The sequence below is a fragment of the Canis lupus genome, chromosome 11 (genome assembly GCF_011100685.1).
Source record: "Canis lupus familiaris isolate Mischka breed German Shepherd chromosome 11, alternate assembly UU_Cfam_GSD_1.0, whole genome shotgun sequence".
Lineage (NCBI taxonomy): Eukaryota > Metazoa > Chordata > Mammalia > Carnivora > Canidae > Canis > Canis lupus.
In genome coordinates, this window is record NC_049232.1 from 17,248,577 (window position 1) to 17,260,753 (window position 12,177).

The window sequence follows — 12,177 nt, forward strand, 5'->3', positions numbered from 1 at the left end:
AATAAAATAAACTCCATCCTTCCAGGTGGGTTCTCTCTCAACTATGTTTCTTTTCTGCTCCTCAGCCCTTGTGGGGAAGGGGGGTGGTGGTGTATGAAATACTGGCCTCCACAGGACATAAAGTTGCCCTGAGACACCAGCCAAAGTGGGAAAGAACTTGGGGGAAGAGTGTGCTGGTGAAGTGATAGGACAGAGGAGCTGGGAGCAGAGCAAGGGAAGGTGTTGGGGGCGGGTGGAGAGTAGGGTCAATGCTACACAGGCAGGGATGCAGGGCAAGCTTCCAGAGGAGTTCTGAATAAAAATCACAGGAGCAGTGTGGTACGTGAGGGCCACGGATGGCAGAAGGAATTTAGGTAGTGCTGCCTTTTTGTTAGTGATGAATTAGGGCCAAACTGCTTTATTAAAATCCCATTTTGTTCTTACTGTGTTTTGATACTCTGTACATTTTGCTTATAGCTTTTTTTTTGAAGCTATGCTATTATGAACATAAGGTAGCTCATGATAATGAGATATTTTTGATAAACTGCTTTCATCTTTATATTTTTTAATCTTTTAAAAAAGTTTATTCATTCATTCATTCATTCATTCATTCATTCATGAGAAACACACAGAGAGAGGTGGAGACATAGGCAAAGGGAGAAGCAGGCTCCTCAGAGGGACCCCACTGTAGGACTGGATCCCAAGACCCCGGGATCACACCCTCAGCCGAAGGCAGATGCTCAACTGCTGAGCTACCCAGGTGTCCCTTAATTTTTAATCTTTAATCTGTTGATATTTTGCTTGTGTTTTTTTTTAAAATCAGTATTTACTCTCCAGTGTTTTGTTCCATCCCTTTATTGTTGATCTATCTCACATTTTGATTTGATACCTTTCTTATGAAAAGCACCAAATTGGATTTAAAAGAAGTTTTAAAAAGTATGTCTACCTTTTAACCAGCAGTTTATTCCTATCTATACTGTCTGCTGTTATGTTTGGATGCTTACCTGCCATTTTATTTTGTTTTATATCTACTGTGCTCTTGCCCTCTCCTCTCAATATTTCTTAGAGTAGCCTATATTTCTTTGCTCTCTTCTTGTCCCCATCTCACGTCTGGACATTTAAATCTTTTTTTCTATGCTTTCAGTGGTAACCATGAAACAACTTCAACACATATTCGTAATGGATACTTCTGTACTGATGTCAGCAAGTTTCAAAAGTTTCTGGCATGATTTCTTTCTGCTCTCTCTGGTGCCCACCTGCCATGCTGATGTGATCTAGAAATTTTGGTTTGTTAAATCTTTTTTTTTTATTGCGCCATCAGTATCTATCTAAACCAAATAATGAGGTTTCCTGGTTCCTTGACTTACCATTGCTTCATGTATAGTATTCCATCTTCTTAGATTAATAAAAACATATTGGAGTATCTAGTTTGGCAATCATTTCAGAGAGGCTGTCTGGGTGACAAATTCTCTAAAATATATTTGTCAAGGTCTTTTTAAAATTTTCTTATTAGATTGAGTATAGAATTTCAGTTCAAAATTATTTTCCCTTAGAATGTTTAGAAAGTATTGCTCCATTGTTTTCTGTCACCCACTGTTACTATTAATTTGCAGGAAATCTAGTTTTTCCTCTCTGGAAGCTTTAAGGGTTTTCACTTTGCTCTCAGTGTCCTAAAATTCACCATGATGTGTTTTGGTGAAATTTTCCTTCCTTTATAGGAAGAAAATGCTTATCATAGAAATTTTAAAGTATATACAAAAAGATTGAGCTAAATTACGGATTTAAAAAACCACACAGTGTCTGTTATTTCTATAATCTGCGGGTTCAAGGTCTGCTTTCTTGATCTAATGCTTTCCCTGATTTTGCTCACCTTTATTTTGATTTGCATTTTCATTGTCTGAATTATTTCTTTTTAAAGAAGTCTTGTTGGACATAGTGAATGAGTCCCTCCATGTCCGATAATGGATAATAGAGCTTTTATACTTGAGAGATGGCTAGATAGGGCTCAAAATTTTAGATTGCTTTTGCTCTCCTACCACTGTTGTGAGAATTAGTGTGAGAACTTAAAGAAAGTAGCTGGACTCTCTACTACCTCGTAGATATTTTCCTTTTCTGCCCAGTTGCCTAAAGCCAACAGAATTCTCTTCCGACAATTTTTTTCTTTTTTCTGTTGTTGAAATTTGTAACTTCACTAGGGTGTGTCTTTGTGTGATGTTGCACCGCCTATGGAATTTTCATTTTTAGCATCCCATGCTTTATCCTTTTTCTTTATCCTTTGAAAATTTCGTGATCACATTGGGACTACCAGTTAGTGACCATAGCATTGTCCCCTTCATGCACTGAACTCCCGTCTACTCTGTGTCCAATCCGGCACAGCATGACACTCTAGAGACAAACCCGCAACCAAGGACAGGTCTCACTTTAACTCATGATTCAAATCTCAAATGGGAGCTAATACCCCTTTGACAATCTTACTATATTTCCTCATATATCCATGCTCCCATTTTCTAAAATGACTCCTGCGCAGAGACCAGAACTCCTCCATCTCTCCACTACCAACCACCTGTGTGGCCCTCACCTTCCACCTCTGGTCTTTTTCAACAGCTAAAGATTCTCTGATTTTTCTCAAAGGCCAGTCTTTGTACTTGTACTTGGTATTTCCTTCTAAGAATTCACAATTCTCCTTTTTCAATGAGTTATTCTCTCAACACACATTTTCTCATAATTTCCATCTTAAAAAACAATCTCTTTTAATAACATACTTCTAACTAGTACCTTGTCTTTCCCTTTGGGAAAAATTTCTTCCTTCCTTCCTTCCTCTTCTCCTTTCTTTCTTTCTTTCTTTCTTTCTTTCTTTCTTTCTTTCTTTCTTTCTTTCTTCTTTCTTTCTTTCTTTCTTTCTTTCTTTCTTTCTTTCTTTCTTTCTTTCTTTCTTTCTTTCTTTCTTTCTTTCTTTCTTTCCTTTCTTCTCCTCAGTGCTCTAACTCCTTTTTTGTTCTATTTTATTTCCAGCTTTATATGAAAGGATTCCTTTATTGAGTGAATTAACACACCCATTACCTCACATACCTACCCTTTTTCTGTGTTAGCATATTTAAGCTCTGTTCTCTTTGCAAATTTCTATTACACAGATCAGCATTGTCAGCTATAGTCACCACATCACACATTAAATCCTTAGGCCTCATTTATCTTAGAACTGGAAGTCTGTTTCCTTTTACCAACCTGTCCCTATTTCCCCCACCCTCAGGCCCCTGGCAAACATTTTTCTACTCTATTTCCATGAGTTCAATTTGTTTATTATTTTGGATTCCACATGTAAGTGATACTGTGCAGTATCTTTCTCTGTCTGGCTTATTTCACTTTGCATAATGCCCTTTGGGCTTATCCCTATGTTACTACAAATGACAATTTTCCCTAAATCCTCTGTGTGTGTACATTTTCTTGATTTACTCATGCACTGATACACACTGAGGATGTTTCTACACCTCAGCTCTTGCCAATAATGCTACAGTGACATTGGAGTTCAGGTATATTTTTGAGATAAAGCTTTTGTATCATTTGGAACTATACCCAGAAGTGGGACTGCTGGATCTCATGGTAGTTCTATATTTAATTTCTTGAATAATCTCTAAAATCCATACATAGAGGCCTTAGCAGTTTATGTTCCCACCAAAAGTCCATCAGGCCACAGTGCACAAGGATTCCCTTTTCTCCATACCCTTGTCAACACCTGTTATCTCTTGTCTTTTTTATGATTATCCTAACAGGTGTGAGGAGACACTTCATTGCAGTTTTGATTTTATTTTTTTAAAGATTTTATTTATTTATTCATGAGAGACACACACAGAGAAAGAGAGAGAGAGAGAGAGAGAGGCGCAGAGACACAGGCAGAGAGAGAAGCAGGCTCTATGCAGGGAGCCTAATGCGGGACGATATTCTGGGACTCCAGGATCATGCCCTGGGCTGAAGGCAGACACTAAACCACTGAGCCACCCAGGGATCCCCCTGCAGTTTTGATTTTAATCTACCTGATGATTGGTGATGAAAAGATCACCAAATCCAATGACTCTATGTCTTGCTCTATATCTCGGCAGCATTATACACAAGTGGCCACTCTCTAACTGCCTGAATAATTCATCCTTTTAATGGTCACAATCCAACACTGACCTGGGCAGTTCTTATTTTGCTGGCCACTTATTTTTAGTACTCTAAATCTTTTCAATCACATTAGATTTTGGAGTGTTCAGAGCTCAGTCACTGCTGCTTCTGTTCTACACTCTTCTGGTGTCCTCATCCAATCCTGTGACTTTTCAATGATGATCTGTTTGCCAGCAATGTATAGCCATGGCTCATGAACACATCTGTGCATCTACTGTTACCACTTGAAAGGCTGATACGTTTCTCACAGTTTAAGTTGGTCAAAACAATTTTTATTCTTCTGTGCCTCCCACCACACCTGTTTCTTCCAGTTTTTTCCTTACCAGTTCATAGTCGCATCACCCATTTATTCAGTTAAACTCCTGGGACTCAGTTTCTACCTGAGAAGTGCTGAGGTAAACAGGCAAAGTGGCTGTGGTTGCTGTACATGGCATGGACTGTGGCACACCTCATAAAACTCTTAACATTTTAAATTCCTGAAGTCATCTTAGAGATCCAGCCCTACCTTCTCCCTCTAAAGATAAATTAACTGAGGTCCAAGTATGTTAAAAACAATGTGGCCAAGTCACAGGGCTGTCCAACTAGTGACAGGGCTCTAGAGATGATCCTCCTCTTCCTCTCCTCATTTATGAAATGATAAAAAAATGGGAACACTAACTTATTCTTTTACTTTGCTAAACAAGCAGAATTGTTTCAAGGAGTTGTTCCCTATTTCTAAATTAAGTGTTTTAGATTTACAGGATACAGAATTATGATCACCAAGAAGGCATATATTCTAGGACAGGCACAATTGGCACTGCATTATCCCAAATGCTTATGCTGGCATGGCCTCTAAAGGAGAAGAAATCCAGCTGTAGCACCCTTGAAACAGCTAGAAAAATAGTTGGCTTGAAGTGAGGGTGATTTGGGAATAGTGCTGTAAACCTGTCTGAGGCAGAAGTGTTAGATAAACAGCCATGCTCCTGGAGAGCCTTACCAACACAGCCCTCTCCGTCCGGACGTCGGGTCATCCCGGGGGGGCAGATGCACATGAAGGTGCCGATCAGATTCTTGCACATCATGCCTCTGGATTCACAGTCATGGAGCCCTTCAGCACATTCATCCAGATCTAGAAAATATTTTTAATAGGAAAAAAAGAATTCTCAGCAGCGGGCTACTGTCTCGGATTTGAAGTCTTAGTTTTGATTTTCTGGCTCTTAAGAATTTTCCTGTGTGATGGATAAAGGAGGAGCCCAAGATTTTCCAACTCCTGGCTATACTATAAATTTATACAAGTTTCAGCATTGGGCCTAATGAAAACAGGTTCAGGAAAGGACAGTCTTTGCTTTAATAAGAGCCCAGAAGTGTGACAATGGTAGGTTCTTCAACTTGTCTTATCTTTGATTTGCTTGGGCAGACCATCCAGTGTCTTGTCACCTAAGGTATGGAAATCTACCAGCACAGGGCTGTCTGATATACCTCTGCAAACTCTAGAAGAAAGCAGAGAACTATAAAATCACTAAAATGTATTTCCAGTGTGGCAAATAAAGTTTTAACTACTCTCTTGTCCATGGCCTTACCTTTGCACATCTTCTGGTCTTCCCTGAGGGCATAGCCAATTGGGCACGTGCATTCATAGGACCCGAAGGTATTCATGCAGCGGAAAGCGCACAGCAGTGGGTTCTGGGCACACTCATTGATATCTGGTCAAGGAAAAAGGCAGGCATATACTGAGCCTAGAGTTTTAGTTGTCTGTTTATGTAAACACCGATGTGTTCACTCAGCTGACATAGAGAAAGCCGCTACTGCTACGGAGAAGTAGGTATCCTAACTCATCCTCCAACAAATAGCAACTATAAACTCTAAAAATAAAATACAAAATCAACTCCCTAAGTAGTTTCCAGCAGTGAGTTGAAACTCAGCAAACCACCAGCAGGAAAGAAGTTACTAGTGTTTTTGTTTATTTTTGTTTTTCTGAAATTACCCTGTGGATGGCCATAGTCCTGGCAGCAGCAGCACCTGGCAGCTACATCTTCACTAAAAACTTCCTGAGCTTCTATCCAGAGCAATTAGGGGAGGGAGCTAGGGCCAACCAAGGCTACTCAAGAGTGAGAGGGAAGCCCAGACAGGAGAGGGCTAGAGATAGAGACACTTCTTCTTTCTTCTTCTTTCTTCTTCTTTCTTTCTTCCTTCTTCCTTCTTCCTTCTCCTTCTTCTTCCTTCTTCCTTCTTCTTTCTTCTTTCTTCTTCTTCTTCTTTTTTCATATAAAAGCTCAAGTTGCTGACTTAACCATGCATGTGTAGGACAAAATCAAAGAAGCTAGCCACACTGGGGCTTACAGAACAAAATGAAATCTGAGCCACTGGCTTCCACAGGCCCGACTCTGCTTTTATGTTCATCCTGGTTAACTGCATACTAAGACAAAAGCATCTACATTCTTCGAAGTAACATAACTGATTCCAGAAGATATCACTCGTAACATCCATGGTATAATCCAAAACTAACCAACATGCCAAGAAGCAAAAAAAATGTGACACCAACTTCAAGTGAAAAATGCCACCACAGATGTCAACTCTGAACTGACCAAAATGCCGAACTCAGACAAAGGCTTTAAGGCAGTGACTGGGACTATGCTCACCAGGGTAAAGGAACAGATATTTGTGATGAACATAACCATCAGTAGACTGTCAAAGCATTAGGAGTAAAAGCTGAGACATTAAAAAAAACCCCACCTTTTTCTACAACAAGAAAAAATAATATTTAAGAAAAATATCACTTACCTTCACAATTCATCATGGGCCCTGGCTCAAAGCCTTCATTGCAATTGCATTCAAAACTCCCAATAACATTGGTGCATGTACCATTCCCACATGGATTGCCAATTGAACATTCGTCAGTGTCTGAGAAAAGAATAAAACAGTGCACCCAAATTTGTAGTTTTAGTTTAATACAAACATGCCCATGAATATCCACCTAGCCCTCAGAACTTTCCAGGATCCCTGGGCCTACCTGACTCTGCACCCTCCCTGGCCTTGGCTGGCTGGCTGAACTTTATTCTGTGCAGAGGAGCTCAAAGGATCAAGTGCACCCTGCTCTGAGTCCCCAGACAGCCATGTTTTCCCTAAAAATTACAAACCCATAGAGGGATGTGGTCTTCTGCTACAAGAACAAGTGTGGAAAGTCAAAGTAAAATGGACCTATTTCCCCTTACTGGTTTTGGCAACAAAGCTCTAGGCAAATCAAAGTTTAAATATTTGGTTGAAGGCAGAGGTTGGGCAACTCTCTCCATATTCACATAAACCAGATCTACTGGAAAATATAAGACTGGAGAAGAAAAAGCAGTTATTAGCCACTTATAATACTGGCTCTGTAAAACCTACCACTATCCAGGGTGCCTTTGGAGAACTTTTGTTGAAAAGAGAACTGGAACAGAACCTTCAAAGTGTGTAATGTGGAGTCAGCACTCACCCACACAGCGTACTCCAGTGTAATCCAGGTTGTAACCCATTGGACATTCACAGCGAAAAGACCCGTCTGTATTGATACACTGACCATTTGAACAAATGCCTGGGCTCTCAAGGCATTCGTTGACGTCTAAAATATAGAATCATCCATTAACTTCCTCAATATAAAAAGATAGGTCAAATCTGTGTATATCTATTCAAGGGAGACTTAAAAATTATAAAACATGTAAACATTTTTTGTATCAGATAAATACATACTGTATTTCATATACAATGTAGTCTCATGATAAATATAGTACATATGGTACATAATACTGTACATATACAAGGAAAACATACTGTATGTTATATAGTAAAATATGATTTATAGAATACATGTGCAATGATCTGTTTATATAAAAAAAGATTATAAGAATAAAATACATCAAACCACACCTTCACGAGTATCATGAAGACTCGGAACAGTTCCATGGCCGTAAGGACACAAGTCCTGGAATGCAACTATAGAGAATACAAATTCCCCATTAGTGCAGAGTCTCAGCTGTCAGAGAACTTCAGAACTGATTAATGGTATACATGAAATTTAGCCTTATTTTTCATCTACAAAGCTGCTTTTAACAGGAGTCTTAATTTATTTTTATGATTTACTTCAAAAGCAGCCCTGAGCCCATTTAGAGAAGGTTACTCAAGCTTGTACAGCACCTTCCAGGGTGCCGCCTACCAATGGCTTCAGGTTCTATCTGTTTGCTCACTTCCCGAGGAACAGCCAGAGCCATCTCTGCCCAGGACAAACAGGAGCTACCTGGGACCTGGAGACCAGGTCTGAGACCAGGTCTGAGCCGCCTGACCCCTTGGCTGTTCTAACCCAGGACCCATGAGCCTCCTGGTCTCCTCCTGCAAAGGGCCCTTGGCCGACTCAGGTCCTTGTGATTTTATGTAAGATTCTGAGGGTGGCAGCCCGAGATTTGATCCCCACATGGGACTCTGGTGGCAGCTGGGAACAGAATTTTCATCCCCTCCTGCTCTATACCTCTCAAAAGCCAGTAATACTAACCTCAGGGGACAGAACTGAAGTACCAACAACACTACCTGCGCTCACACGTGCTGAGTACGCAGGTGGAGTGGAGTCCCTCAGACTCCATTGCTCACTGAACTTTCCAGTTATACATGAGGGAAGAATTTCACCTTCAAAATATTTCTAAGGTATACAGCCAGAGTGACTAACAATCAGGCCCCAAGCTGCACAAAGTGGTATTTTATGGGGTTGCTCTTACCTTCATCATCTTTGGGGCACAGCTCACAGGGGTCCCCCCAGCCCTCTCCTGGCATTTTACTGCAGCAGCACTTGGCCTTGGTGGTATTGAAAGCTTTAGGGACAGAACACTTGCCGTTTTCAAAGTTTGTGAAGCAGAAACTCTGGCGGGTATCTAGTTAAGAAAGCAAGCATCACAGGCCTCCTTACTGGTCATTTAAAAAGATAGACTACTTCATTTTTTTAAAAAAGTGTTTTATTTATTTATTCATGAGAGAGACACAGACACAGAGGGAGAAGTAGGCTCCATGCGGGGAGCCCGATATGAGACTTGATCCCAGGACCCCGGGACATGACCTGAGCTTACTAAAGGCAGACACTCAACCACTGAGACACTCAGGTGCCCCTCCACTGCTGATTTCACATGCCAACTTAAACTGACCTGTCTATAAAATTTTATGTAATTATTTAAAATGTTTAAAATGTTTTTATAATATTCCTAAGAAACCTGAGAAATTATGTTCACTATTAAGATGATTTCTGTATCTCTTCTTCCATTGCCATGTTATAGCCTAACAAAAACATTTATGTAACTTTCAGTAAGTCTATTCACATTAACAGCAATTCATGTACCAGTGTACAAAAAAATCTATACCAATTAAAAATGGAACAGTGAAGCAATAATAAGAAGCAAATACATACAAATAGTCATTTTTTAGTGTGACATTAAGAAAATGTGGAAACAAAGCCAAAAATTCCAAGTACTGTAAAAGTGTCCAGCACATACAGTTTTGAGACCTGTATTTTTAACATAATGTATTTGCCATATTCATGTACTTTGTAGTAACAAACACTAGCAGGATAGTATTCACTGTCCAGTTGTCAAGTTCCTAAGGGCAAATTATGACAGAGAAGTCACTGCAATGCTTACCAAAGCATCTCCGGCCATTATCAGACAGTACGAATCCAGGGGGACAGATGCACTGGAAGCCCCCAGGAGTATTGGTGCAAGAACCAAAGAGACAGATGTTGGGATCTTCATCACATTCATTTATATCTGGACAAGAGCAGGAGAATGTATTAATTTAAGCAAATCAATTCACTGTTCAGTCTTTGAAAATAAACGTGTCCATACTACAACAATCTGCTATCCATTGATCACTTAGTATGAAACAAGGTAGCATATATTGTGTATATGTAACTTAACCTTTAAAAGTAAACTATTATTGCTTCAAAAGTCAAAGATTCCATCCAGTTTCAATCAACCATGCAGCCCAGACACCCAAGGAGAACTCCAGCTCCCTGCAGCTGATCCCTAGGGTGGCGTGTATGTCCACCTGTCACATGTGATCAGTTCAATATCCTACAGGTGTCAGAGCCTCAGCTGGGCTCCTCATCTGATGTTAGCCTAGGATCCCTGAGTCAAATTCATTCCTCCCCGACTCCAAATGCAGGCAGCCTGTGACCTGTCACTTCCACCTCCTCTGTGGATTACCATAAACCTTCTAGGGTACTGCTGCTTCCTTCTCACATCCCTGCGTGCTGCCAGCAGGCGGGTCTTTCTAAAACACACATGCACTTGAAAACTTGTGCCTATGGAACCAGGGAGACTCAGACATGGGTTGAGAATTTCATCATTCCCACCTCAACCCAGAAAGGCTCCTTGAGATAAGTAAGGATTCCTTACCAGCGATATTTGCGCCCCCCCCCCGCTTTTTTCGTTGGAAGTGCTTATTCAGTGAGTTATTTTACCTAAGTGAGTCAATGTTACATAGTTCCAGCCACATTACAGTGTAAGCTCTGGGAAGACATGACCCATCTGTCCAGGTCACTGCTGCACAGCCCAGTCTAGTACGGTGTCAGGCACATCCTACATTCTCCATTTATATTTGCAGAATTTTAGTGAGTGAGTCACACCATGCTGTTTCTTAAAAACCAACCAACCAACCAACCTGTAGTGGTCCACACTACCTGCAGGTCTGAGTTCAATCTCTGAAGCCAGGTCACTCAGTGCCTCTAACCATACTCCAGTTGCCTCTGTGTCCCAGTGGCCTCCTCTGTTCTTTCTTTTCTCTGATTAATAAATTCCTGTCTAACATTTAGGAGCAACCCCAAATGTCACCAGTCCATTGTGGTGAGCTTCCCTGACTTGTTATCTATCACCATCATCACAGCCCCACCCTGTGCTCCCACAGCCCTCTAGAGGATGCGCCTCTAGCTTGGCGTTGGTCTCAGTGCGTTGCAAGGCTATCTTTACAAGATAGGTTTACTTACAAAATACATCTTTTCTTTTATGTAGGAGGTTACACAGCGGCAAGAACTGTATCTTTTTGTATTCCTAGCACCTAAAAGGTACCAGTCATTTGCTGTAACCTACAGTGAAAGGTGTAATTAATTTGTGTGTGTGTGTACATGTGTGATACATATATGTTTGCAGGTTTGTGTAAGTGTGTGTACAGTTGTGTTAGGAATCTTTTCATCTGGGTAAAGTTGGTAGAAAAGACTCTAGTCTGAAGGAAATAGTCTTACAGTGAAGTCAAGTAAAAATATATATTTTTTCCTCCGGAGATGCGAAATAGGAGTGTGGCTCATGATGGGGATGGGGAAGAAAAAAAAATCTTATGCAGTTTAATAAAATGTCGCTGAATCACAGATTTTTTTTTTCACTAAGAGTAAAGGTAGCTGAGCCTTTCTGATACAGAAAAGTATAACTTTTTCTTTTCCCTTCTCCTGGCTGACAAACTAGTACTTTCATTGTTCCATAAAGGGATGGCCTATAGGGATAGAGAAGAACTGAGATTAAGTACCAAAGAAAGAAAATGAAAGAACCTTTTACTTTTCAAGAAAGTTGTTAGTAAGATGTATCTAGTATGTATCATTTTTTAAGTATTAAAAACATTGGGCAGTTTTATAGGGCACTATACAGATCAAGAAAGGGAAAAGATATAAAGACCAAGCTGGAATGACTTGGGGTATCTGTTATATGAAATCACATGGTCTGAAAATAATTAACTTTGATGAAGTAAACTGTCTCCTTCAGTTCTGTCTATCTGAGTCCCTGGAAAGTGAACAGTAGAGCTACAGAGATTTTTTTTTTAATTGGATAACACGAAGGCAAAAAAAACCCTCAGCAATCATTTCATGTTAGAAGAACCACACCAAGATAGTGCTTCTGAATTTCAGCAAGACTGTAAAAAATAATTTGTATAAAAGTGAAATTAAGTAACTGTAAAAAGGTCGGCCTTCATCGTGTTCACCAGGCAATTCTGGGATCCACTTTTGATGTGGTTACCGCATTCTTGTATGCTGGAGGAGTTTCAGCAGAAAAACATCTGTTATGACAA

General features: G+C 40.2%; 1 protein-coding gene across 1 annotated transcript in view; it reads right to left on the reverse strand.

The window, feature by feature from the left end:
• FBN2 (fibrillin 2) overlaps positions 1-12,177 on the reverse strand; it is a 240,737-nt gene that overhangs the window by 19,831 nt on the left and 208,729 nt on the right. The window contains exons 49-55 of the mRNA XM_038552058.1: positions 9,765-9,890; positions 8,856-9,008; positions 8,017-8,082; positions 7,586-7,711; positions 6,898-7,017; positions 5,697-5,819; positions 5,114-5,245 (exon numbers count right to left, since the gene is read on the reverse strand). Coding sequence (XP_038407986.1) covers positions 5,114-5,245; positions 5,697-5,819; positions 6,898-7,017; positions 7,586-7,711; positions 8,017-8,082; positions 8,856-9,008; positions 9,765-9,890 — 846 coding nt within the window. The remainder of the gene's footprint in view (positions 1-5,113; positions 5,246-5,696; positions 5,820-6,897; positions 7,018-7,585; positions 7,712-8,016; positions 8,083-8,855; positions 9,009-9,764; positions 9,891-12,177) is intronic.